The following is a 27674-nucleotide window of genomic DNA, read 5'->3' as shown; positions in this document are numbered from 1 at the left end:
GCTGCTTTGGGACGGAAAGGCTTCCCCTTCTCTGGTCCAGACCAGTTCTCACCTTAAAAGCGAAGGTTTGCCGTGCCCTGGGTGGGACGGGACATTTGGCCAGGGCTGCCCTCCCCTCCCGGCGCCGCTGCAGAGCCCCGCTGTCATTGTCACCCGCGGACCGACACGGGCGAGCCAGGGGACACTGGGGAGAGGGCCCGGCGGAAAGGAGCCTGGGCTGACAGGTAAACCCCGGGGACACCTCTGCACCTTCTGCCCCTTCTGCCCCTTCTGCCCAGCACCTCACAGCGCTGCCGTCTGCCCTGCCCAAAGCCGGGGCGTTCTAATGCATTTTAATGGAAACAGCGGCGGGGAAAATGTGAGGGATTTCTCAATTAACTCTTCTTCTGCCAAAGCAAAAACCGGGAGGGTGGTGATTTTGACAGAAGCATTGCTGGCCAGCAGGTGCTTTTGGGTAAGCCTCCTGCATCTGTAGGAATAATTGAGGGGTGACAGCTCTGCCTTCCTTGGAGTAGGTATTTCTCTCATTCCAAATCAGGATGAAAGTGAGCTTTTGGAGTTTTCCCTGACAGATTACCAAGGGAGAGTCGAACCCTGTCTTTGGATGGTTTAGAGCAGCTTAATTAAGATATTTCTAAATATTTTATTTGAGTACTGTTCTATTACCTCTAAGGATTTAGCACTTTTTTAATGGAAGCTAATTGCAGGTTTAGAAATGCAAACTGCTTTAGATTATCATTTCTTCACACTTTTCAGTCTAAAGAAATTAAGATTGGACACTTTGATGATCTCTCAAACTTTTTCATTTACTTACTACATATTTACTTTGCATGAGTAGTGATTCTCTTGCAGCTTTTGTCTCTTTCTCCTGTGAAAAATACAGTTCAATATATTACTTACCATATACTGTTTCTTCGGGATCTTAAAATTTTCGAGTGAATGGGTTCAGAGAACAGGAGAAGGAAAATTCCCAGGGCATTTGAGCAAATACAGACCTGTGACTATCATGCTCCTGTTAAGCAAGCCTTTACTATCTTGTGAAATGCTTCTCTTCTATTAAGATTAATCTTTTGAATATTATAAAGAGAATTCATAGAATCCACAATTTGTTTAAAAAATGCTGAAAGAAAAGGTTCATAGAGACAGAAAGGGATAAAGACAATTGACTTGCCACCCTTGTCGACAAGTACAAGGGAAGTTGCAAAGGGATTTTGTTTTGCTATTTATAAACCATAGGCTTGCTACAGAATTAAATGCAACAAGTGTATCTACTTGCATCTTTTTCTCTGGAAAAAGATAATTACTGTGTTTGCGCATGCTGATCAGTTAATTTTTTGTGAAAACAACTAAAGAGCATTTCTGTGTTCAGGTTATTCAAAGTAAATAATAATAAGCATAGTGAAGAGAGGAAATTTCATGCAATGCGTGCTATTTCATATATCTTATTTTGAAAACAGTCCTTTATGGGGAGAAAATTCTTCTGAAATCTTAAAGGTTGCTTTAATTTACAGAAAATAGTCTGCTCTTCTCCCCACACCCATATAAGATGCTCCAGATGGGTTTGCAATGTTCACACTATCAATGAAAGTGATAAAAAAATAGGCAGGCCTCTTCCACTTGTCTAATTGCAAGGTGAAATTAATGGGGTTTGTTTTGTTTGGAATTTTTTTTGTCTGCGTGTTTAAGGCAAAGAGAAATTGAGTTCTTTCCAATCACAGCATCCAAAAGCAAAATACAGAGCCTGTCTGAAGCGCTTAGGTCCAGCAGAGGACAAGGAAGGGTATTTGCTCATCATTTATCACAGGAGACTGGTGACTCTCCCCTTTCCCTGTGGCACACACCTAGCTTAGCATCTATCACTGCTCTGGTGGGATGAAGCCTTGTCATAGGTTAGCACTGGCCATATGTTAATGCAACCACGAGTGTATGTTTTTCCTAATGAGCTACTGTGAGATGTGGTCAGGAACAGAGCAGAGCAGGCCCAAAACTTGAAAACAGACAACAAAACTTTATTACATTACATAAGAACAGAAATAGAAAGGAAAACTCTAAACACACACAAAAACAGAAATGAAACCTTCCCAGAACATTTCTTCTCCTCCCCCAATTTCCACCCCCTACATGCTACCATCCATAGACCAAAACCTTGGGTTTTAAATCAAACAATCACCACTCAAATAAACTAATCTTCAATTCAGCAAGGGAGAGAGGAGTCTCTCTCGCACCACAGACTGCTCCTCAGAAAACACAGATCCACCCTTTACGTGTTTCCATGTCACCTGTGGCACCGCCCAGAGAAGTCTGCCAGGGCGACACTCTCTTTTCCATGTCCAGTGCTCTCACCACTGTCCATGGGCCAAAGCTGCTATAGGGCTCTTTTAAGGATGCTTGCATGCCGAGCTCTCCCCATCTTTCTCTTGGGGCCGGGGTTCCAGGAGCAGGTCTCCCCTGAGGGCAGAGGGCGCCACCACACCCTCCCCCTCTCTTCTCTGCTCGCTCCACTCTTCAAGTGCCAGTCACTGTAGCAAAAGCAGGGGCAGCTGTATCCACCCAAATGCAGTTTATGTTCAAAAGAGACTTGAGTTCAGTCTATGGCTAACATTATGCAAGAAAAGTCCAGCTCCGAAGCCACTCCTCTTCAATCTCTGCCCATCTAGGGTTCTTTTCATCTTCTAACTTTATCATCTCGGTCCCAGGCTGTTTCTCTTTCTCTTCTGAAACCACTAGCCATGAGAATCAATGTCTGGGAAAAAGTTTCCTTCTGCGAAGGAAGGGTTAACAGTTCCTGGCTCCCGGCAGGGTCCCAGACTGGGCACCTCTTTACACAGCCGGGAACTTCTCCTCTCCCCTCCTCCCGCTCTCTCTTCACTGCTGGCTGCTGCCAATGTTCGAAACTCTGAAGCAGCAGTCTCTCTCCTTGGGGACAGAGGGGGACGGATGGACAGGGGGACGGAAGGCACCCCCAAGTTCTCCACCCCTCCATCCTGGATGGGGCTGGCCCATCTCCAGTCCTGTTCTCTCTCTTTCCCCTCCCCAGGGCCCTGGGCCTACCTCAGCCTGGCCACATGGCCCCCCCTCCCTCACCCAGCCTGGGGAGGGGAGGAGGGAAAAGGGGCTCCTCTCCTGAAAGCGCAGCCAGAAAAGAGGAACTCCCTCTGGGAGGCCTCACTTTTAATCCCTTGTGTCCTCGGAGGCGTGTCCAACCTCTCAGTGGCCACTAAAAGTGCCAATATTCAAACCTGACCACTGATTGGTTTGACCACAGCCTCTTGAAAAAACTCACTTCCCCTTAAACCAGGACAAGCCTCATGTGGGTTCAAAGAGGCTCTTAGAAGGTGAAGAAACCCTTTTGGAGGATACGATGGGCAGCACTGGGTTATCATCCAGCCCTTTGAGTCAGTGACCCCAATGTTCCTGCAGAGCTTGGCTCCTTTTGCACCTGCTTGGGCAAGGAAGACCGTGCTGCTACCACGAGGACTCCCAGGGCCTCCCAGGCTGGAGGAGAGTGGACGAGATGGCCTCTGTCTTCAGGAGTGAGGAGATGAGCCTGAGGCAGCTCTTCCTGCAGGTGGAGGCTGCCTACTGCTGCGTGGCTGAGCTCGGGGAGCTGGGGCTGGTCCAGTTCAGAGATGTGAGTAGTGCCTGGCTGGCATGCTGAGCTGTTGGAGATGTGCCCCAGGGTGTGCTTGTCCTTTCCCCAAAGCACTTGGGAAAGATGCACCTGTAGGGAGGCCAAAAAGCCCATGGTGAGGGCGGGATTTCCCCAAGGCTGCTCCGAAACCCAAACATCATGCCAAGGCCCCACCCATCCCCGAGTCCCCATCCAGTGCTCTGCACAACCATAGAGCAGTCCTTTGCATCACCAGGATGCAGGAACTTTCTCCATGTAGGCTCCTCTGTGACTCCTGCTGTCACAGCAAAGTTGTGTGGAAGGCCCCATGTCCCAGGCCATGAGGAAGCCCACGGAATTGCCCTGCCCTGCCCTCTCAGACACAGTGGTGTTTGCCGTCCGCACCAAAGGCACTCGTTTTCTGCTGATGTTAAAAATGAGTGCAGCACTGTGCAGCCTTCAGCCCCAGGCTTGTTTTCCCTCCTGTTTTTAGCTGAATGTGAATGTCAACAGCTTCCAGAGAAAGTTTGTGAATGAAGTGAGAAGGTGCGAATCCTTGGAGAGGATCCTGCGTAAGTAAACGCTTGTCAAGTGCAATCGGATTCCTGCCAGCTGGTGGTGTGGGATTCAGTTCTTCAAGAGCTCTCACACTGGGGAGCAGAATTAGTGGCAAAATGGTGATGTTTTCATCTGAGCCCCTGTAAATGTTTTCCATGCATCAGCTAATTACCACTTCACCCCATATGAGCAATAAATTGTTGCCCCTGTTTTGAAAATGGCCGACTGAACTGAAAGGAGGTTGATAAGCTTTTATAGAATCACAAGATAAACCTGGGGCTGAGCAGGAGGCTGGTCCAGATAACCTGACTCTTACATCAGTGCACCAGCTGTTGGCATGCACTTCTTGTGGCCAAGGGCTTGAGCCTTGGGATAAATCCTTAAAACCCAAGCAGCAGAGCTCATGATTCCCACTGTCCTGTGGATGTGTGTTCTGGGAGTTCTGCACTCTCCCCACCACAACACTGGTGCCCATGGTGGCAGCACTTGGCATTGTTGGGCAAAGCAGTGGAACCTGAGCTTTCTGTGTGCCTTACTCACTGCCCCAAATAAAAGGGGCCATGGTGGCCACTTGTGCTGAGGCTGAGGGCTGCCCACGTGGGAGTGGGTACCATGCCCTCAGAAGAAACAGCATCTCCACTGAGAAAGAAGGCTGGGGGTGTTAACTCCTTGGTGGCTGTGTATATGCCCTGGGGTGATGGCCTTTGTATATCACTTAATCTTGTCACACTGCCACAGGATGCCTTGGTCCTGGCTGAGCAACAAGCTGATGACCAGGATGATGCCCCAGGGATGCTTCTGTGTGGAGATTTCTGCTCTTTCCTTGCAGGTTTTCTGGAAAATGAGATGGAAGATAATGTTGAGATAGTCAAAGGAGAAAAGTACCCAGAGACACCCCTGCCTCGGGAAATGATTGATATGGAGGTACAGAATTTGGAATGGACCCAGAAGAGGCACCAGGTTGTCTGTGTAATGTGCTCAATAGAGCTCTCCCTGCAAGGAAGAATCTAGTGCCTGAGGCTGGCACAACTCTCCCTGCCTGAGCAGGTTCTCCTCAAGTTGCTGCCTCAGCACTTAGGCTGAGGCTGATCCTTCTGAAGGTTCCTAAAGGAGCCCAGTCTTTTTACCATCCCCTGTGAAACATCCCTCTGGTCCCACATATTAATGAAAAAGCATTGCTTTCACAGAATGCCCACATCATCCTATAGGAGAGAATAAGAACAGTTTGTTGTTTTACCAAGAGAGATGATGTTAGAACCCACTTCACTGCACAAAAACCCCAGGACTGCCTGTCCTGCTGGGAGTATGGTTGTGATACTGGGGCCTGACAGAAATACTTGTGCCTCGCTTTAGGATGTGCAAGGGATGCTTTATTCTAGCCCAGCTAGAAGCAAAGTTTACTGACAGGGTGATTTTAAAATGCTGCATACGCAGGTGACTAGAAAGAAAAATCAAACTTTCCAAAGGCTTCCGCTTCACAAGCAGTTTGGTTTCCTGCTGTGTTCCTGACCCCATGTCATCACCTAATTTTTGGCTTATAGCTAATGAACCTAAACTAATGTAGGTTGCTTTTGTAGTCAGTAAACTGACCCTCAGTCAGTCTTGGGTGTGAGATGTCTGAGGAACCACAGAGATACCCAGGCAGGCTGAGACATCTACACCACACACACACCTACTTGCCTGTGCTTGGATCAGGGGCAGCAGAGCTCCAATACCAGAAGAGGGCAACACTCCCATCAGGGAATGTTTGCAATGGAAAAATGATGCATTGGCATTGATTAATATCTTCCTACAAAAAAAGTGTTTATCAAAGTGTTTGTTGAATGTTTCTGTATTCTCCCTGGGGAAAAAAAAATAAAAACAAAACCCAAAACTGTTGTTTGAGATTTGGTATCAGCTTAGGAAAGAGCCACTGATCTGCTTCAGAGTTTTTTCTGGATGTGCTTGGACCCTAAACAGACAGTGCTGGAGAAACTTGAAGCGGAGCTGCTGGAAGCCAACCAGAACCAGCAAACACTGAAGCAGAACTTCCTTGAGTTGACAGAGCTCAAACACCTGCTGAAGAAAACCCAGGACTTCTTCGAGGTGAGAGGCCTCTTTGCTTTTCCAACAGAAATGTGGAAGGTTCTTAAAGATACTTGCACTTTCATTTGGTGTATGTTGCTTTTAGAGGTCTTTACCACAAGCCATTATGAGGTTTGCAAAAGCACCTCAGTCACTTCAGAGCCTGCATTGCTCCGTGTGTCAGTGAGGCTCAAAAACTTAGTTCACAGCTCTCTTTGAGAACAGCATTTATGCTTTCCCATTGCTAAGATATAGTTTACTTTTATTGTTTTTCCTTTGATCTAAATCTCTATGGAAAGTTACCTTTGGGGAAAAATTGTTGAGAGAAAAATGTGAAAATAGTTTTCAAACTGGCAATGCTGAAGAGTGTTTTTTAAAACTAACATTTTCCAGGCAGAAACCAATCTGCCAGATGATTTCTTCAGTGAAGACACATCTGGACTGCTGGAACTGAGGAGCACTCCTGCTGCTGCAGCTGCCAAGCTGGGGTGTGTATTGGTGATGGCCTCCAGCTTGGCCAGACTTCTCACCTGTTCTGCACTGCTGTGACACTGGCACAGCTTCCTTCAGCTTTTTAGCAGAGGGTGCTCTGCACAGCTGTTTCATGAAGATAAGAGAGTGACTGTCCTCAGGAATTATCATCAAAACTATGGTCAGATTATGGGTCAGTGGGACAAATGGACTTCTACTTCCAGGCCACAAATTCCAGTGCTCCGTTAGTAGGTATTGACTGAAAATTGCTATCTTAAGGCATCTCACCCACAGACTCAGGTATCTGGCTACCAGCCTGGTCCTAGTGGATGGATGTCTAACCACAGAAAAAGCCATGGCTGCAGTCTGATGCTTTCTCAGAAAAGGAAAACAGGAAAGTAAAGATTCAGGCACTGTCATTTGTGTGACTTCAGGCATCTCTCCATTCTTCCATTTCTAGCCAGAATTATCTCTTCACCTTCACTTGTTGAGCTAGGAAAGTTTTTCTTTAAAGAAAGAACAATAGGGTAAAGTCAGCAGATTGAGATAAAAGCCAGGCTTGAACAGGGAAGGTTTTCCTAGAAGTGCCTGCAGCAGCAGCAGCAGAGCCCTGGCTAGCCCTGGCTAGAAAACAAGAGCTTGTGAAATCATGTGTGCTACAGGTCCTAAAAGGCATAGAATGGGCTTGTAAATTATTTATCTTGTAACTCTGCTCAGATTCACAGCAGGGGTAATAAAGAGGGAAAGGATGATCCCCTTTGAGCGTTTACTGTGGCGAGCCTGCAGAGGAAACATCTACCTGAGGTACACAGAAATGGACACCCCCATGGAGGACCCTGTGACAGTAGGTACCAACCTGGTTTAGCTTTCCTCTGCCCTTTGTGGACCCTTGTGACCTGCAGACACAAAAGTGGTGACCTGGACTGTGCTGCAGCACTGGCTGCCTCTCCAGAGCTCGGTGTGTGGGGGCAGCCTGTACGGGAAAGGTGGGACAGTTTGAGGATTGGGGAAGCTTCTTTGACATTGCTTTCCCCTTTTGCTGCTGTTGAGGTGGTTTCCTTTTCCTGCCTGTCAGGATGCACAAGAGGCCTCACGGGGCATCAGCATTACAGGGACCACCATGGAAGTGGGCTGTGGCTGTCCCCACCTGGAATTAGCCATGGAGGGGCAATTTCCCTTGGTGTCTCTGGGGTGGGGCCCGTGCCCCAGTGGAACTCTCCCCTCTGCTCCACATTGCTCCTTCCCCCATAACCCCAGAGCTGCTGCCCATGCCTGTTTCCTGAAAGAGCATCTGGGGAAAACACTGCTGATGGAAAACTGGGGATGGGGGGATAAAAACAACCAGTACCAAGGCTGCCAAAAAAAAGATACCAAGTTTTCTGCACTGGACTCTAGGTGTGTTAAATTCTGCTTGAATTGTGTGTTGCAGAGAGAAGAGGTGAAGAAGAATGTGTTCATTATCTTCTATCAAGGAGAGCAGCTTAAACTAAAAATCAAGAAGATTTGTGATGGGTAAGGCAGGCCTGTGGGTAAGCCACAATGACTCCCCCATAGAGGTGGTTACTGGCAGTCCAGGCTGGCTGAATTTGGAGCTAGATATCAGATCTCCAGCTCCGCAGCTGTCAGCTCTGCAGAAAACCTCCCTCCTCCTGATCATGAAAGATATCCATCACCTTGGCACTTGGAACTGGAGATTCTACATTTTCCAAAATGGCATACAGCTTTTGAGAGCTTTAGTTGCTAGGTTTATAACTTGGAACATCTAAAAGGGGACTGTTGTTTAAAAAATACTCAGCACTCTTCCCCTGAAAATCAGAGGCCCTAACTTGAGGACTGGAAACATGGTAACCCTCAACTTGTTCTCAAGCCTTCCTGCATTTCTTCATAAAAAGATGATGCTGTAGTTTAAACCCTTTCCCAAGGCCTTTGAGCCTATCTGTGTAATCAGAGACAGAGCCCAGCAGAAAAGTGAAATCTTCATACAACCTGACTTGTTTCCAGCCTGTTAAGCATCTTGAAAAGATAATTCAGGTTGAATATTTTGTTACTCTTTCATAAGGCTGATGACCAATGAGCTTTGTTGCAGTGTAAATCAGATTTGATGAGAGGATCTGTCTGCTGTTACCAAACCCATTTCAGGTGTAGTTCCTCAGCCAGGCAGGGCCAGCCAAGAGGCTGCAGAGAGAGGCTGAGCAACTGCTTTTCCCTGACATCTGCATTTAGGGCAGGTCTTTCCTTACATCCTGCCTTTAATCAGAATAAAAGCAGGTAGATCTTTCATTCAGGTGGCATGACCGACTTCAGTCCCAAGAAGTGACAGAACCCTGAGGTCTGTTAGCAATTCCTGCATTAAAAATGGGGCCCTCCAATACACCTTCTATGAGCAGTGGAGGGCAGTGCCCACCCAGAAAAAAATTCAGCCCTCCTGAGGTGGGCATCTGTCTGTAAAGCTGTCATGGACATGAGGGAAGGCATCCACAACCTCTCTGGGGCGCCCTGTGCCAGTGCCTCACCACCCTCACAGTAAAGAATTTCTTCCTAATATTCAACCTAAACCTACTCTCTTTCAGTTTAAAGCCATTCCCCCTACAACCTGTCACTACATGCCCTTGTAAAAAGTCCCTCTCCAGCTTTCTGCAGGCCTCTTTAGGTACTGGAAGGCTGTGGTAAGGTCTCCCTGGAGCCTTCTTTTCTCCAGGCTGAACAATCCAAACTTTCTCAACCTTTCCTCATGGCAGAGGTGCTTCATCCCTCTGATCATCTTCATGGCCCTCCTTTGGACTTGCTTCATCAGGCCCATGTCCTTTTTATGTCTCATTTCTTTGCCTGTTTTTTAAATGCTGTTTAGAACCCTTCTCCCCTTCTGCATGGGTAGTTGCTGGTGGTGAATGCTTCCCATTGGATTTTCCCCTGTGCCGATGGCCTTGCAAGTCACCAGGTCATACACTTAGAACCAGCTGGGGTTGCCCACAGAGTTCTGAAAGTTCTTCATTTTGGATGTAATTGTTTTTCCCCTGCAGCATTTAAACTTCCCTGCAGTCAAAAGCCAAAGATTTTTTTTCTGGGATGGGAGTAAAAGAACAAGCAATGCAATGCCTCTCAACATATTTATTGTAGATTGACACCAAAATCACCCAAACCATAGGCACAATTTTCTGCAGCTAGGGATGAGGCAGTGCTGGAAATGTGAGCAGATCCCTGCAGGGAGGTTGTGATGTGCAAAGTTTCTAGGAGCTAGTGTTGCAGATGTATGTGGTGGTAGGTTTGTAGAAAGGAACTTAGACTGATTTCTCTCAGGCCCTTGTAACTGAAGGAAAATACACCTACCAAAGACAAATCCACAGGACACTCTTTCCAGTGCTAATGAAGTTATCTTTTATGTTCCTTCTTCCTTTCAAATATTCTGGTTCCATATACATGGGTGTTTTCCTGTGTGGCAGATTTCTAAATGTATTAATCCTCTGACACTCCTTTTGTGCTCTGTGGGCCATCAGCTGTCCCTGGTACCCAAGACATCTTAGTCTGGTCCACCTTTAAGGCAGGGTTGACTATATCCAAAGTAGATGGCAGTGCCATTCCAGCCACAGCAGGATCTCTCTGCTCAGCACTAAGTGATCATTCATGGCAAGTAAATATCCTGCAAAAATCGGGGGACTGGTCTAAGCCAGCCTCCTGCAAGACAGGCTGAGATTTGTTTGCAGAGCTGTGTGCCTCAGGTTACGCTTGCAGTCCCTGCTTGACTCTAATTGGTAACATTAGTCTGCCAATTTCATAAGCATTAAGTCCATGCACAAATTTATTAGTGAAAGGTGTAGAGGGAGCAGGAAGGAGGAAAATGTAAGAATTTTTCTTTTCCTCCTTTTCTTGCTGCTGCCTCAGTACTAATGTGAATACTAAACTGGGTTTATCAATGTAAGGATTCCCTGCTGAATTCTCCTGAAGCTTTCAGAGATGTCTGTGCCATTAGGGCAAAGCTGATACTCAGTATGCAAAATGGCTGTTAAAAGATCAAAGCAGCACTGCTGCAATAACGTTATTGGGAATGGGGGAACTGTACAGCATGGAGGAATAAGCTTTCAAGTTTGATTAAAAATCCTTATTAAAGATGAACTAAGAGCTGTGAAGAATAAGAAGATGGAAATAATTAGGTAGGGTGAATAACCTTTGGAAATGAATACCAGGTGTTGAGTGAGGAGAAATTCAATTCTGGAAAGGGAAGTTTAGCTGAAGAGCACGTGCTGTCATTACACACAGCTCTGGGCTGATCTCTAGGAAACTGCAGCATGTTTTGTTCAATTTGCAACTGTCCTCACTTGTATGTGTGCTGGAACTGATTTTATAGAGCAGGTGGTGAAATATCCTGTTCTCAGACAAAGCCAGAATATGATGCTTATATGTACACAGAGCCTGCACATTTTTGTCTCTTAAACAGGGATAAACACCTATGACCCTGTAACATCTTTTAATTCATCTCACATGCAGAAAGACAGCCCTTTAGCAACCCTAACTCAGTGTATCCACGGCAGGATGGTGGAAATGTGTTGCCTTAGGTCAGGGCCAGGAGATCTCTGCTCTGCAAAGAGGAGGGATCTCTTCCTGCAAATATGATGGTCAATCTCAAAGCAGCAAGGGTGGCACATGCACTAATATCACTGAACAAGCCAAGCAGGAAAAGAAGGAGGGATATCTGCTATTTTAGTTACTGCAGCACCTGTGCTCAGTTCAAGCTTGCAGGCAGAGAGCAGCAGCAGTGCACCCTGTGGCCTGTGAGGTCCCGGGGGAACTCCTTGTGCCTGCTGTTGTGCATGAAGAGTACTCTGGGACTTGTTTGGCAGGCAGGACAGGTAGTTGCAGACTTCTCAGAGAGACATGCAACCCATTTCTAATTGTCTGTGCTGGGATCATACAGGGCTGTACAGCACTGCAATGTGCTGAGGTGGAAGCACCTTTACAGCAGAGTGACCTGCAGCTGTGCTGGGGAAGGTCGAGCTCTGTGCCATAGCTGAAGCAGTGCCTGCATGGAGCTTTCACTCAATTAGAATCCCACATTAGTCCTTCTTATACCACACTAAACAAACCCACTGAATCTTCCAAACAGAACCTTGGGGTAAGCTTATAAAAGCTTTTATGCTGGTTTATCTAAGCTGATGTAACAGATACTGCTCTCAGGTGTTTAAAACCCTTCACCCACCCTTCCCTTGTTCCCAGGGTGTCTAGCCAAACAGGTGGACCAGAAGCATACAGCCATTCTCCTGTTTTATCCTGGAAATACAGTCCTTTTGTCTGTTTGCCTGCTTGTTTGTTTTTACAGAGTTATTTACTTATGCAGCTTGCCCGAACAAAGGGCATTTGCTTGCAGTGCAGCAGTAGCTCAGCCGATGCCTTCTCCCAGTGTCTGCAGGAGGATAGTGCAGAGACAGGGACATGGTATTTTTCCAGCCTCGGTGCAAGAGGGACATCTGTTGGCAACTGTGTTAGCGAGGCTGCCTTTGCCAGGGTGGGTTTTTGTTGAGTCTCGTCAAAATTCAAGCAGCTTGTGGACAGAAGGGAGGTGCTTACATGTTAGTGCTGACCTCTGTATGACATCAGGTCCTGTGTCACCTAAGACAAGCAGGGGTTTTTAGCCAGAACAGGTGAAGGGATTCTTATTCTCATTAAGAGATAAATGTACCTATTTGCATGTTTCTGCAAGAACAAGTGCAACTTTGTGGTATGTGAGTACTGTTGGGTCAGGAGTGAAGTCCAGTTTCCCTGCTTCCCTGAGATGAGAAGAGTACAGAGGAAGAGAACTCAGTCAAATAACAGGTGTTTCTCAACTGTCTCTTACTGAGGCTAGATTTCGTGCCACAGTCTATCCTTGTCCAGAGTCCGCCACTGAGCGCCGAGAAATGCTTGATGGAGTCAACACAAGGATCGAGGATTTAAACACAGTAAGTGGCAGTTGCTTTACTGAGGACTGAACCCTATAAGTGAGACCTGCCCAGATATTTGTCCTGTCTGAAGCCATGTTGCAGACCACACAGGTTGTCTTCCCACCACCTTATCTCATTATCTCCATCTCTCATTTATGCAGCAGCACTGTGGTGGCCACAGGACACATGGAGGTCCCAAGACCATGAACTGTAGTTCTGCTCATGGGTGTGATATGCCCCAAGTTCATGGCACAGAGCTGCCTGCAGGAGATGGCAGCTTGGGAGCATGTGGTGAGATGTGGCCAGTCCATAAGCAACTGGGGAGGGAGCAAATCCCACATCTCAGTGACTCCCACTGATCTCTACACTTACAGTGACTCAGGACCATGCAGGGAGAGTCTTGGGTGAGCAGCAGTGTGCACCTGGTGTTGAGTGGTCCTGTGTCCACACCTGCACACGCTGCTCTCCCACACACTCATACAAACAGTTCCTTTTCATCAACCCTCTTCCACCTGCCCTCTCCAATTAACTGAGTAGATCCTGCCCCCTGTGCTTCCCTATCTCGAGTGTTTTGTTGTGCTTACAGGTGATAACACAAACTGAATCCCACCGCCAACGACTGCTGCATCAGGCAGCAGCCAACTTGTGGTCCTGGGGGATCAAGGTGAAGAAGATCAAGGCCATCTACCACATCCTGAATTGCTGTAACATCGATGTCACCCAGCAGTGTGTCATTGCAGAGATCTGGTTCCCAGTGGCTGATGCTGACCGGATAAAAAGAGCTCTCCATCAAGGAATGGTAAGAGAGCAACATTTTGGGTCCTTGAAACTCTCACTTGCACTGAATTGTTTATATGTTGAGCATATGCTCCAACAGGTCTCTTACTGTAATGTGGGGCTCCCTTTTCTCTTTTAAGTCGAGGTTGTCCCAATGTCATTTGACCTTTCATCTTTAGATGGAGCTTAAGGTCAGCACTAAACGTTGGCAGGTTTGTGACAGACCCTTGAGCCAGAAGGGGTGTTATGGGGCCAGTTCTTCACTCTGTGTCTGTCCTTGTCATCGGGTTTGCAGGAACGCAGTGGCTCCACGATTGCCCCCATCCTCACTGCCATACACACCAAGATGGCACCACCCACCTTCAACAGGACCAACAAGTTCACAGCTGGATTTCAGAACATCGTGGATGCATATGGTGTGGGCAACTACAGGGAGATGAACCCGGGTGAGAAACAGTCAACTACGTGCATCTGGTTTGCATGAACCAAAGTAAAGCCTTTGAGCTCTCTCACTATCCTAAAAAAATGTACCCACTGCTGACTGAGAAATATGAACCATATTGGAACTGTTAAGTGTATAGTCATGGATTTTCTCAGGCAAATAATTTGGCTGTTGGTCTTCAGTGAATGATTATGGTGGAAATAAGGAACTATACAAATACAGGATGGAGAACAATTGGTGAGGTAGCTGTTCTGAGAAAAAGAACTAAGCTCATAAGGGAAATGTAAGTTGACTTCCCTGTGTTGAGGCAAAGGAGGTCAAAAGGATGACAGAAGTTTGAAACAATGGTAGAGAATCTTGGACCACTGAGAATTAACAGAAACCTAGAAAGGGGGGCCTATGTGAAAGAGTGAGATTAACTCAGATTGTTGAGGCTGAGCAGTTGAGAAACATGATAGTAACCTTCAAATACATTTTTGTGTTGCAAAACAGAATGCAGTTCTCTACACATGATGTTTATTATGGTGAGGCAAGAAACAAGGGATAAAACTGCAAGGAAGGTACAGGTCACACAATTGAGTATTCTTCATGATGGTAAAGCTAGTTCTGCACTAAATCTGACTGCCTAGTGTGTAGTAGAGGGATTGAGGAGACCTTTAAAGGCACCACCTGTAAGGAATGGCCTGCTGGGGTAGACTGCTTCTTTGATGAGGCCTTTTTGTTCAGAGGGAGCTGAGCTCCTTGCCCTTTCCCTCCTGCAGCTCCCTACACTATTATTACTTTCCCCTTCTTGTTTGCGGTGATGTTTGGGGACTGTGGCCACGGCGCTGTCATGCTGGGCTTTGCACTCTGGATGGTCATTAATGAGAAGAGCCTTCTGGCCCAGAAAAGCACTAATGAGGTGAGTACCAGGGAGCTGGTGCAGCCTATCAGCACAGGGAAAGGCTCATCAGCCCCATTTGATAAAGGGGACATCCAGCCTCCCAAAGGCTGTGTGGACATGGTTCAAAGATACCTGTGAGCCAGAGGTTTGCCAATTGAACTTACTTATACACAGAGGGCCTGAGGGACCAAAATTTTCAATGAGTAACTATATACACACAGACTAGTACAATCATGTCTACTGCTGATTGAGGCCCATCAATTGATGGACCTGCAGGTACTTTGGTCACTGGTGCTGCCTTCTCCCCCTCCAGATCTGGAACACCTTTTTCAGTGGACGCTACCTGATCCTGCTCATGGGCATATTCTCCATGTACACTGGCTTCATCTACAATGACTGCTTCTCCAAATCATTCAACTTCTTTGGTTCTTCCTGGCATATCATCCCCATGTTTAAAAATAACACTTGGAAGTAAGTACGAAATGTAGGAAGGAAGTAAAAACACACCAAATGGAGCATGTAGGCTTGGAAAGAGAGACTGCCTGTGTGGGGAAGGGAAGGACTCCCTGCTGTGGATGCAGTCATGAATGAATCAGAGGTTTTGTCTCATACACACAGATGAACTCACTATTGAAATGGAAATGTAGAGTCCCGGGAACACGCCTGTTTGTTCAGGCACTGATGTGCATAAAAATCTGCAGGTGTCTAGGACTGATGCATAGAGAATCATCTGTGTGAGGGAGGCTGCCATTGTGTGGGGCCCATTTACATGCACACAAGTGCAGGATAACAGGTCACAGAAAGGCTGGAGTCAGCTGCAGATATCCTGTGGTAGTCCCCAGCACACCTCACATAAATATACCGTGGGCTTCAATGGCGAGATTAAGCTGCAAAGGTAATTTCCCTTTTCTCTTGCAGTAAAGATGTGCTTCTAGAAAACACAGTGCTGCAGTTGGATCCAGCAGTCCCAGGAGTCTACTCTGGAAATCCATATCCATTTGGAATAGATCCGGTAATTAAATTAAATTGCTCTAAGATAATTTGTATTTCAGTCCTGTTTCTCCACATCAGGTACATCAGTAGCTCCCTGCACTCTCTCCTGAAGCTGTGCTTTTCACTTCTTGTTCTTTGTTCCTTACATAGTTGTTGTGGTTTAACCCCAGCCAGCAGCCAAGCCCCACGCAGCCCCTCGCTCACTCCCCACCAGTGGGATCAGGGAGAGAACTGGAGGGGTGAAAGCTGGAAAACTCATGGGTAGAGGTATGGGCAGTTTAACAGGGAAAGCAAGAGCTGTGCACACAAGCAAAGTAAAGAATTAGGTCATCTCTCTCTTCCCATGGGCAGGCAGGAGTTGAGCCATCTCCAGGAGGGCAGAGGCCTATCACATCCAAGGATATCTGGGAAGACAAATGCCCTCACTCCAAACATCCCCCCTTCCTCCCTCTTCCCTCCACTTTATACCCTGAGCATGATGTCCTATGGTCTGCAATATTCCTTTGGTCAGTTTGGATCACCTGTCCTGGCTGTGTCTCCTCCCAACCCCCCAGGTTCCTCACCAGCCAGGTAGTGCAGAAAGCAGCAAGGGCCTTGTCTCTGTGTAAGCCCTGCCCAGCAATAACAAAAACATCTCTACACTATCGAGACAGTGTTCAGCACAAATCCAAAATACAGCCCCATACCATACTTTTCTATGAAGAAAAGTATCTCTAACCCAGGCAAAACCAGCACATTCCATCCCTTATTCCATACTCTTTACATGGTGCTCAGGTGCCACATTATTCAATACAACTTCATTCACCACCACTCACCCTCCAATTCGTCAGTCCTTTTGGTGCTTTCCTTTAGCAATCAGCAGTTAATATATTGCTGACAGTTCTGCATAGGCAGCAGCAAAATGGTAAGCAGAAAGGAAGATCCATTTTCCTGGAGACTGGTCTTGTGCTACAGTTTCTTTTCTGCCACACATCTGCTGGACTCTGTCTCCTTAAGTACTTCACCCATTTCAGGGATACCTCATCAGTTTGAAGGCAAACTTCCAAATTTCATGCAGTCTATTTGTTGCATGAAATGTGAAGTAAATGCCAGTGTTATTAACTTTGTCAAATTTTCTTCTCTGTATCCTTTTTCCCTTTTTCTTGTTGTTCTGTCTTTATCATGTATTGAAATGAATTTAACATCAAGCTTTCCTGTTTCAATCTTCATATTAGTGAAATAACGCCCATCCCTGCTGGTTCCACTATCATTTCAGTTGGTCACCCAAACAAACTCTGCTCTCCCTGGTTTTCAGAGACATTGACCTTGTAGTCAGTTTTTTGTAAACTCAGCTCTAAAGCTCTGCCTAGTATGTGGGCAGTCTGGTTCAGAAAATCACGTCAGAAGCAGGTGAGTTTTCTGCGTGTTGCCCTGATACGTGTCTAATTTAGGCTGACTAGACTACCTATTCCAACCTGGCTTCTCCCTGTTCAAGAGCATTAAAGTCCTGGCTGGGAGGGAAGAATGGCTGAACAAGTGCTGGCAGGGAAGGGGTGGACTAGAAGCACCAGCCCCTTCGTGGCCCTCTCTGAGGAGATTATCTGTGTCATCTGCCCTGAAGGATGGATGGCTCTTGGCATCCTGCAAATCCTGCTGGGATGGCTGAGGTGTGTTCTGGAAAAAAAGTCACCCTGAGATGAAGAAGCTAGGCAGTCTCTTTGGTATCCAGAGGAGAGGCAAAGCATGTCAGACACGCAAAAGCCAATGTTTCGCCCTCCAAAAGATCCTGTCTTCCTCCTTTCTCTCCAGGTATTATACTTAGTGTCTAAAATGTGGTGTCTACTTACTGTCTCTGAGGACAGAAGACTTTTGGTTCTAGGAAGTTTGAAAATAAAGGAGAAGCAACCCTGAAGCTCTCTAGCATAAAAAAGCACTGAGAAGGGATGTGTGTCCTGACATAACTAAATGGTTAGTGCAGAGAGGCAGACAGTAAGCTGATTGCCATTGCCAAAGAGTTGAAGAGAGTTTTTTCTGTTCAAATAAAAAGTTTGAAAATGCTCTATCCTCAGTACTTCTCTGGTGAGTGTGGAACTAATTTTGATTGCAGCAGGAGGGATTTTCTCATGCCTTTTCACTTTTGCTTAAGAAGATGACTCAGCCTAAGGACAGGAAATGACAGAAAAGATCTAGGTTCTGCTACCAGCCTTTGCAGTGGTTTCTGGAGGACTGAAGCAAAGTCATAGGATCACTTTAAATCCTTGTTATTTCCTGTGTTAAACAAGTCTAATACTTGATACATTTTAGATTAATATCTTGGCAGAGTGAAAAGTAACAAAAGGAACATCTAGATTTCTGTGCCTTGCTACCCTCTTACTAGAACTGGTAGGAGTAAATTGATGGTGTCAAAGCAACAACTTCCACAAACCTTTTATTGATCAAACACCTGAAAAATCTTGTTCTTCTCTCTCCCTGCTCCTATACCCAAAGATCTGGAATGTTGCATCGAACAAGCTGACTTTCCTGAACTCCTACAAAATGAAGATGTCGGTTGTCTTAGGGATTGTGCACATGATTTTTGGAGTGATACTCAGTCTCTTCAACCACATGTAAGTTCATTTCACCAGCCTGTTGCTGCAGCAGCACACAAGTCCTCATCACTGTCCTTCATTCAGAGAAAGCCTCATATTTTGGACTGATGATTGAGCTTTGACCTTTCCCCAGTGTGAGTAGAAATGTCCCATACACTGACTGACTCACACAACTGCTGACACACAGTGCTGAGTCCAAAGGACAGCCAAAACATTGCAGGTATTTTCTTCAATAAACTCTCTTTTTAACTTACTTTCTTATGTTCTCAATTCTGCAGAAATATTGAAGCATACTAAATTAAAAAGATGTAGCACCCCCCAGCATTGACATCTTTTCTCTTGAAAGAGAAGCTCTTTTGGCCTAAAACAAAACACACTGAAATCCTACAGAGTGTGTGCATGTGCATGTCACTTAGCTTAGCAGCCCTTGGTCAGGATTTGTGGGTGTGCCTGTCTATATCTCTGCTTCTATGTTTTGCAACAACAAATAAAAATTGGTGATAGACTGCAGGGCTGACACTGTAGTGTTGAGAGACTCTCCAAAGCTGCACTGTGTAATGACCTTCAAGGACAGAAAATTTTTGAGAGGACACAGAGGACCTTACAGGATTGATACTACACCTGGTTCTAACCTTTCTCAGCATATAATGCTCAACTTTGTGAATAAGTCATTTTTTGTAAACTGGCTTTTATTTCAATGTAACAATTCTTTGAGGTGCTGAGATACGGGTAGGTCAAGTACAAAAACCTTAAGATAGTGAGTATAACAGAGCTTTTGTATTTTAACAATGGCTTTCATTGATAAAGCCTGTAATTATGGACTTCTTTCTTGGCTAGTGATAGTTGTAAAATTGTTAGGTTATTTTCCAGAAACTAAGTACTGCCAGACTTGGGTGCAAACTTGTATTAATATCTATTGTACTAATTAGTTTTCTTTCCTCATTCTTTCCAGCTACTTCAAGAAATACATAAACATTATCCTACAGTTCATTCCAGAGATGATTTTTATTATCTCTCTTTTTGGCTACTTGGTCTTCATGATTATTTTCAAATGGTGTCATTTTGATGTCCATTCATCCCAGAGTGCACCAAGCATCCTCATCCACTTTATCAACATGTTTCTGTTCAATTATAGTGATACTTCAAATGCTCCATTGTATCTGCATCAGGTATGGATCAAGCAGGCTGAAACCACTGTAGTTTTGTATTTTCAGTGGGTGTTTTGGTGAGTGGGCATAAAGATATAGGCTCAGAAGCTCAAACATAAAGTGAAGTTTATTCTTCTGGTATTTTTGTTGGCCTTGTCTACAGGCAGGAAAAATCAGCTATCAATCAGTGAAGCAGAGGAAATCTCTTTCCTAGTGTCATTCTTACAAGAATAATGATGCAGTTGAAGATAGTGAGGGATGATGTGGATAGATGAAGATACTGAAGATGTTGAGGGAAAAGAATCAAAGACTAGAGATACGAAGCTGGGTATTGCAGGCATGCTGTCCTGCAGTCTGGCCACAATGCTAGAGATAGCTTCCTTTCTTGATAAGTTCCTATTTCATCTTTGGAAAGCTTTAATTCTTTATATCTTCACCTAAAAAAGTAGAAGTAGCTAGAGGATTTTCTGGCAGCTTTTTGTCAGAAATAACTCCTCTTGGGAGTTCACTTAAAAAAAAATAAAAAGCAAGCAAAAAAAATCTCCTCTAAGAGAAAACTTGTTTTAAAGTCATGTCTATTTATATTCTCAGAACATGGGAGTTTTTTCTTTGATTGATTTTACATCAGCAGCATCAATGAAGAATCTGAAAGCAAGTGCTGCCTCCAGCCACACATGTGCACCCACATCTATACAGCTGCACACTGGGCACTCCAACACGAGCTCAGTTTTAGGGACAGCTGGTGAGTCAGTGGAGAGCCCTGATCAGCTCCAAGTAACTGTGTTAAGGATTTGGGGGAATTTGGAAAAAGACAGTCTTCCCAGCCTTCAAAAAGTCTTTAGATAACGTGCTTTCTAATAACCCAAAGCTTTCCCAAGGTGGCAGGTTTTTTTCTCATATTCCTGTCCCCCTGCTCCACAATGAACAGAATGTGCTATCTGCCTGGGTAGTCTGAATGAAAATATTGCATGAGCCAAATCATAAGGTGATCAGACATCTGAACCAGCTTTAAAAATATTGCAGAAGTTGTAGTTTAAGGTTTTCTTTGTTTGTTTTGTTGTTTTCTGAAAGTACAGACAGTTATGACAGGACAGCAATAGGGGTGCCATACTGCAGTGTAAGAACACCTTATACTGTGGGGACAGTCTGCTACCAAGCCTAAGCTATGGGGGTTCAATTCCTTCTGGAATTGCAGATGTGGAGCAAATCCAGGGCAAGACTTGAATGACTTGGTTCTTCCTGCAGCCATTCTACACTGATCACAGCAAGGCAGATTGACTGACTCACACAGAGTTAGGACATGGACATTCACTTGGGACACTGAGCAGCCAGGTTCAAGTCAGTAGCATGGGATTTTGGTAAATTAACCATTTTCAGCACAAAAGCCTTTCATCTCCAGGTCTCCTACCATCTCTAGCTGCTTTCTGGAGCCTTAAGCACTATACCTTTATTTTTACATTCTCGCAAGCAGAGGATACACTATACAGCCAAATACAACAAATAAAACATGGGGTCCTTTTTGTTATATCAAAAAAATTACCATTATATAGACTCAGGTTTCTAACCATAAATGTAGTTGGCTAAAGGAAGTAAAGCAACTTTTGGCTTTTGTTGTTTTGTCTTTTAGAAAGAAGTGCAGAGTTTCTTGGTCATATTTGCTCTGATTGCTGTTCCCTGGATGCTCCTAATTAAACCTTTCATCCTCCGAGCCAACCACCAGAAAGCACAGCACATGGTAAGGGACGTGGATCAGCTGGGGGGTATTTAGTACAGCAAAGACAAAGCTGGGGAGACAGACCCCAAAAACTCTTTGCAGTGATGTAATTCTGCATTTCTCTGACCTCAAGCTTTCTCTGACAATTTCAAAGTATGCTTTATGCCACATATGCCCAGGACTTGTGTATGGACATGTCTAAACCATTTAAACTAGAATCAGAGAATGGCTAAATTTGGAAGGGATCACTGCAGGTCATCTGGTCCAAACTCCCTGTTTAAAGAAGGTCCCCTAGAGCTCATTAGTCCAGTTTGTGTCCAGATAGCTTTTGAATATCTCCAGTGAAGGAAACACTTCCCTGGAAGCAGAAGTTTTGCTGCCAAGGACATACCCTATTTGTTAAGGTGAGACCAAGGTCTTTCACCTGTTGTATCCAATCCAAAGAAGATTCATAGAAGATTGAAGTGCTGGTGAAGGCAAGACAGGGAAAAGACCTCAATTGTCAGTCCACAATCTCCACTAACCATTACTTTGCTGCTCTGCAGAAACAGGGCATCTGTGAAAGTCCTGGCCTTGGAGAGAGCAACAGTGCTTGAAGGAGAGGCTTGATTTAAAAGCTGTTGCCTGCTTTCTAGTAGTTCTTTCTTCCTTAAGTGATTGCCTTCACATTAACAGAGCCCTCCTTCCCGTGGGCTCTGTGGTTTGCCCACAGCTTCTCAACACACAACTGCGGCAGCTGCAGTTTCCCAGTTGATCATTAATTCTCCTCTTTATTACACTAACAGGACTTTACTTGTCAGTCAAGATTTACTTCTCTTTATAGTCAGAGTTAGTGCCTGGAGTACCTTTTATAGGGCACAGATGTTTCCATTTGAAGAAAGAGATGCTGGTTTTACTGCTTGACCTTTTCCAACCCAGTCACTTCTGACCTATAATTGAAAGCCAGGTCCCTGGGAGATTTTTCAGCCCTGCCTCTGCACTGTAATTTCTTATTTTGTCTTTATCATCTGGGATTTGGATGAAGGCTTGACATGGCTGACTCCATCTCCTGCTTTTATGCCAGGAACATCTGACAGGTTTTACCCACCTCCTATTGTGCCCCCATATTTCTGTTCCTAATTTTCATATGTTAGCTGTCTGATCACATCCTACATTCCCCTAGATTTATATGTCTGCAGCAAAGTCTGTTTTCTATGCTGACATTCAGGTAAAACAAAGATAAAGCAGGTGTGACAATCATTACTGCTGCAATAGGAAACTGTATGTTGTCAGGCAACCTTTCTCATGAGACCTGCTGGAGGCTACAGAGGGTGACAAGGCAGAACCTGACAGAAGCCACGAGGTCTCTATTTGGTTACACTGTATAACAGGACTATTAAATCAAGTCGTTCAGACCTCTAGAAAAGTCCTGTAAATAGTAATTGCAGAGAGGTTGCCACGAGGTTTTTGTCAATTTAAAGTGAATCAAAAACTTTGAATTTTATTTCTGCCTATATCCAAGAACTGTGTGACCTTCATCAAGTCATATGATCCTCTCAGGCTTTGTTGCTCTTTCACTTGACACTAATTCCTTTGATTTGCACCCATCTAATTGGGATCATCAGCTTTAAAAGTACCTCAATTTTCTCATTTGTTAAAAGTGATGGATTTTCTCGTGGTGGGAAAAAAGAGTGCATTCTGACACTAGAAACTAGCTACAAAGTAGTTGGAATCACTGGAAAATGCTCTAGGATGGAAAATATTTAGGCATTATTAGCCATTTGGTGGTTATATTCAATTTCTGTGGCCCACAATAACTATTGTTGAAACTTTCTTCGTGTTCATGATATAATCCTTCACGTGTTACCCATCATGAGGTTATTGAGGGAGTTCTGTACTATGGACTCCTTCATTTAGGAATCAACCAAACATATTGCATTTTGTTTCTGAAAGATCCGTTCTCAAGCCATCTCAGGAGGTGAAAATGAGGTAGATGTCCCAGAGACCAATCACTCCAAGAAAGTCTCCCAGGGAGACCACAGCGGTGGCCATGAAGGACATGACGGTGATGATGAAGAGGTAAGAAAATCTGGACAGAAAATTGTTCAGACAAACACAACAGTAGAAGACACAAAGTCAAGCAGAAGACTTTTGCAGAGTTGCCAGCCCTTCCTTCTAACAAGATTTTAACACACAGTGTTGTAACAGTTTATGTTTTCAAACAGAATAGGATTTGAACTTTCATTGCATTAATTCCTCTAAACTTTTCCTTTGGTTTTGCCTGGTGATGGCAGGCATTCTTGCAAACCTCAAGCTTTTGCAAACCTCAAGATTTTGCTTGGGGTGGTTGTTTCACTTGCACATTGCACCTAGAGAAGGTTAACCCTTTCCCAAGAGTCAGTCAGCTTTCCTTCCTCTAAATTGCAAAGGAGCATTTAAAATTGGCAGCCAGAATCGTTGACTATGGAGAGAATCCTTCCTTGGGCAGATATTGTCAAGAGTTTCTGCTGTAGGAAGCAACACAAGAAAAAGTGACAGAAATATTTGTAGCAGTTGGGAGTATCACCAATATTGAGTGTGGATATGGCTGGCTGTTCCCAGTCACAGGGAACCTTCACAGATTTGCTTATTCATTATTATGAGATACAGTTATTCAGTGATATCTCTCAAAATGTGCATGCCCTTAGGCAGATAGTCTGAAAGCCCCTATTTTACATATGAATTTCTGTCTCTATAAGAAATCACAGAGATTGGCAGCTACTGGATTGACATTTAAGGATTTGAAATCGGAAGAGTGGAACATGAGCTGTTTCCCAAACATCTTGTTTTCACTGGAATTGTATTTCTCTAGAAAGAATGTATGGGAAGATCATACAGAACTAACACTTTTCAGAGCAGTCTCTCTTCCTGGGAAATACCTTTTTGTTGCTCAGGATGTAGCAAGGAAAAGGAGTATGAAGAGCCTTTGTTGGGGTGTTGCTCTGCTAACCCGAAAGCCCTGAAGTGAGAACCTATAAAACTTTGTCATTTTGTTGCAATTTATTGTTTCAGTTCAATTTTGGAGACGTATTTGTCCACCAAGCTATCCACACCATTGAGTACTGCCTTGGCTGCATCTCCAACACAGCCTCCTACCTGCGACTCTGGGCACTGAGCTTGGCCCATGCACGTGAGTGGTTGTTCCCCTTTAGTCTCCTCACCATGCTGGTCATGGCTTCTGCTGGTGTTTTACTATTCCTGCAAATTTCTTCATGAAATCCACATTTCTACTTGTGGACATTTATGTGTCAGGATGTTTTGATTCTGGTTAGATCACTTCAAGTGTTTCGTGGTGGGCATCTCAGTTTTCAGAGGTGATCCCTGGCAGCTCTGATTGCATTCACTGGCTGTGGCCCCTTTCCTGCATTGCTCTGTAGCCACCCCTCTGGAACAGTCTTCATAATGTGTGGCACAGTGTGTAGGAGGTGTGATCCACTTGTGTAGTCCAGTCCTTCACAGAGGTGAAGGCAGTATGGGAGCCACAGCTGCTTTTCCCAAGAAGCACTTGCTATAGCCTTAGGGTATGCAGATGAATGCCAAAATTACTTGAAACAGTTATTTTGATTTTGTTCAGCAAACAAGAAAGAAAGGGTCTAGCTCAAGAGCTTCTGGAATTTGTAGTTTTCACTGGGGTTTTTCCCAGAAACATTCAGTGGAACATCACATTCCATGAGAAATGTACAACATTTCAATGTCTTTTGTCTTGATTCGTGATAAAAACAGATGCTCAAATACTAGAAATTGCCTCAGGCAGGAACTTAAATTTTCAATGTTTCTAATTTTTCTGAAGTGTTTTTTATTAATATTGCGGTAATGCCTCTGGCTAGGAGTTGCATCTGCCCTAAAGAATTGTGCACACAAAAAAGGAAAACAGAAAGGAGGGGCTGTGGTATGGTGTGCCATGGATTGACAGGGGTGAACTGTACCTCTTGGCACAGAAATGAGCTTAGCAGGAGTGGAAGCCAACACACATCAGCCTTAGATGGAGAACAGATACCTAAATAAAATAAAGCAACTAAAAAGCTTAGCTAAGGGTATACGTATTCTACAAACGGTGAAAAACAGGTGAGCTGGCAAACTGCATGCTGTGTCTGCCCATGGCTGCTGTTCAGCACTGTTTTCCCTTTCTTTGCTTCTGCAGAGCTGTCAGAGGTCCTCTGGACCATGGTGATGCACAACGGGCTCAGCAGCAGCGGCTGGGCGGGTCTCATCGCCATCTTCATCATCTTCGCAGCATTTGCAGTGCTGACAGTGGCCATCCTGCTGGTCATGGAGGGGCTCTCGGCCTTCCTACACGCCCTGCGTCTGCACTGGTACGTGGAGTGTCCTCTGGAGCTTTTCCCAGATCAGTCTTTGGGAGGGAACAGGCTGTGTGGGAACATGTGGGCACAGCGTTAGACCTGCAGTGCCAGTGCACTGGACCATTAGTTGCCTTTGGCAAATGAGTTGAGGGAGACTCTTCCAAAGGGAGCTCAGAGATGCCTGCTCTGACCTGCTCCCTCCTGCTTGTCCTCCTGCACCTGTGGTGGTTGTCAGCATGAGAGGCAAATGGCAACCTGCAGTTCTGTCCTAGTAAACATGCAGAGCCTCTGAGCCCTGTTTGACCTGCACGACAAGGCCCAAAGGCAGCACAGCCACGCCACTGGCTCTGTATCCCACCCAAGGATCTAACACGACAGCTTCCAAGGGCAGCAGGAGTTCAGTTGGGAGTGCAAAACCTGGTGAAAACCTGGGTCTGTGCTTGTGACATCAGCCCAAGCTGAGCTTCAGGCTGCTTAGGCTTTGTGGCAAACCAGTTCCAAGCTAGCCCATGCCAGCCTTAACTGATCATCAGTCCAGGCAAGGACAGCAGTGTGGACACACCATCAGCATGTGAGCAAGAACAAGGTGACAAAACTCCCTTCACCACCACCCTAACTCGGCATCCTACCTGAGCCCCACGCTGTGGTCTTTTCCAGCAAGTAATATCCCAGCACAAATCATAAAGACTGCCAAGGCAAACCATGATGCAGGTCATTGTGCAGGGAGGAGGAGGTGTCTGTCTCCCACCAGTGTGCAACCAGCAGGTGGTTATCCCAGCTCTCAGAGCTGCTAGAAGCAGGTTACCAGGCAAGGTTCTGCTGATTGGCCTTGCGATGAGCATTTCCAGTGTGGCTTGAAAGAAAGTCAGAGCTGATGTGTGCCATGTTGCTCCCTGGGATGCCTGTGTCTCATTTCTGGTCCCATAAAGGGCCACATTAGCAGCTTAGAGTCCAACATCTTGTGGGCTCCTTTTTACCATGGGTGCCATGTTTCAGCCTCTGGGCTGGATATAGGTCCTGATGCCTCTCTCTGCTCCTCCCTAGGGTGGAATTTCAGAACAAGTTCTACGTGGGAGCTGGGTACAAATTTTCTCCGTTCTCCTTCAATCACATCATCAATGGCACTGCAGAAGAGTAAAACCAGTGCATCACTGCTTCCCTCCTCAGACCAGGCTCTGTTTCCTTGTGGTGTCACACCCACAGAGTAGGGTACACAGGATGAAAGAGACTGGGACGTGGCCCTTGAAAGAAGATCTGTAGATGAACGTGTCCTAGTACATTCTGATATACTGCTGTATCATTTAAGAGCTGACCTATATCAGCTGGGCTGGCTGGACCCTTAGCTGAGACTCCATTGATGTCTGCCAAGCACCTCAGCACTTTGATGGGGTCAGCTGCCTACTGCTTGGTTGAAAAGAGGAGATGCAGCTTTGGAATTAAACTGGTTATTAACAATCGACTCAGGTGTTTTGCCCCATTTGCTGCCTTGTCATTGTGGTATATTTCTTTCCAAGGAAAATACGTTTTGTCTGTGGTTGATCATATGACGTGACTAAGTTCCTTATAAGATTTCAGCTCTTCATTTAGCACACAATGCAAACTATGTCAAAGACAGATAGTATTGCAGGCTTGCAATTTTCTACATGCTTTACTAGAATAACCCCCTTTTTATCTGATTTGCTCCAGGCCTTGATAACACTGGATCATACAAAATGTACACACATCATCACTTAAGAAAAGTGTTAGTTTTGAGCTGTGTAAATAAAAGTTTCTACATTGGCAGCCATTTTATTTATCTCTATTGATTCGTTTGTCACTGAAGACTCAAGATGACTTCCCTCATGCTGTATTTTTCAAGATGGGTTGTTAAAGCACATTGTGTAGAAATGCTAATAGCTAATGAACAGAAAGAAAAGTGGAATCAAAACAGTTGGCATGAATTTGAAGTACTGATGTACTGTGATCTTCTGAAATATTCATGAATTTCTAATCCTTCAAACTGAATAGTGTTAATCATAACAGACTATGTTTTTTTAACCCAGAACAATATAAACAAAACAAAGTATGCCAAGGGATTTGGAGTGGACACTGCTCCCTTCCAAAGGACATGACCAAACAAGCCCTTATTTTCAAAACTCACTGCCTTGATATCCAGCTCACCAAAAAACCCACATGGGAGTGTTCCCAGCAGGACACACAGTGTTATAGTCATCACA

The 27674-nt window shown here is 45.1% G+C and overlaps 1 protein-coding gene across 2 annotated transcripts; it reads left to right on the top strand.

Annotated features, from left to right (window-relative positions):
* On the top strand, positions 1-26917 carry ATP6V0A4 (ATPase H+ transporting V0 subunit a4). Of its 2 annotated transcripts, XM_063395667.1 has the most exons (21): positions 1-224; positions 3421-3631; positions 4104-4182; positions 4998-5092; positions 6128-6253; positions 6626-6720; positions 7421-7547; positions 8133-8215; positions 12540-12633; positions 13202-13414; positions 13688-13838; positions 14596-14735; positions 15031-15188; positions 15636-15729; positions 18177-18295; positions 19230-19446; positions 21053-21160; positions 23072-23197; positions 24170-24287; positions 25299-25470; positions 26503-26917. In XM_063395667.1, the coding sequence occupies exons 2-21, from the start codon at positions 3515-3517 to the stop codon at positions 26594-26596; spliced, it is 2526 nt and encodes an 841-aa protein (XP_063251737.1). In that variant the 5' UTR covers positions 1-224; positions 3421-3514; the 3' UTR covers positions 26597-26917. The 2 variants fall into 2 exon arrangements, with proteins under 2 accessions (XP_063251737.1, XP_063251736.1); XM_063395666.1 differs by lacking the exon at positions 1-224 and having other exon boundaries at positions 3562-3631; positions 4104-5092.
* The last annotated feature ends 757 nt before the right edge of the window (positions 26918-27674 follow it).

The sequence above is a fragment of the Prinia subflava genome, chromosome 4 (genome assembly GCF_021018805.1).
Source record: "Prinia subflava isolate CZ2003 ecotype Zambia chromosome 4, Cam_Psub_1.2, whole genome shotgun sequence".
Taxonomy (NCBI): Eukaryota; Metazoa; Chordata; class Aves; order Passeriformes; family Cisticolidae; genus Prinia; species Prinia subflava.
The sequence above is the reverse complement of the archived record's forward strand: the minus strand, read 5'-3'. Positions and strand labels throughout refer to the sequence as shown.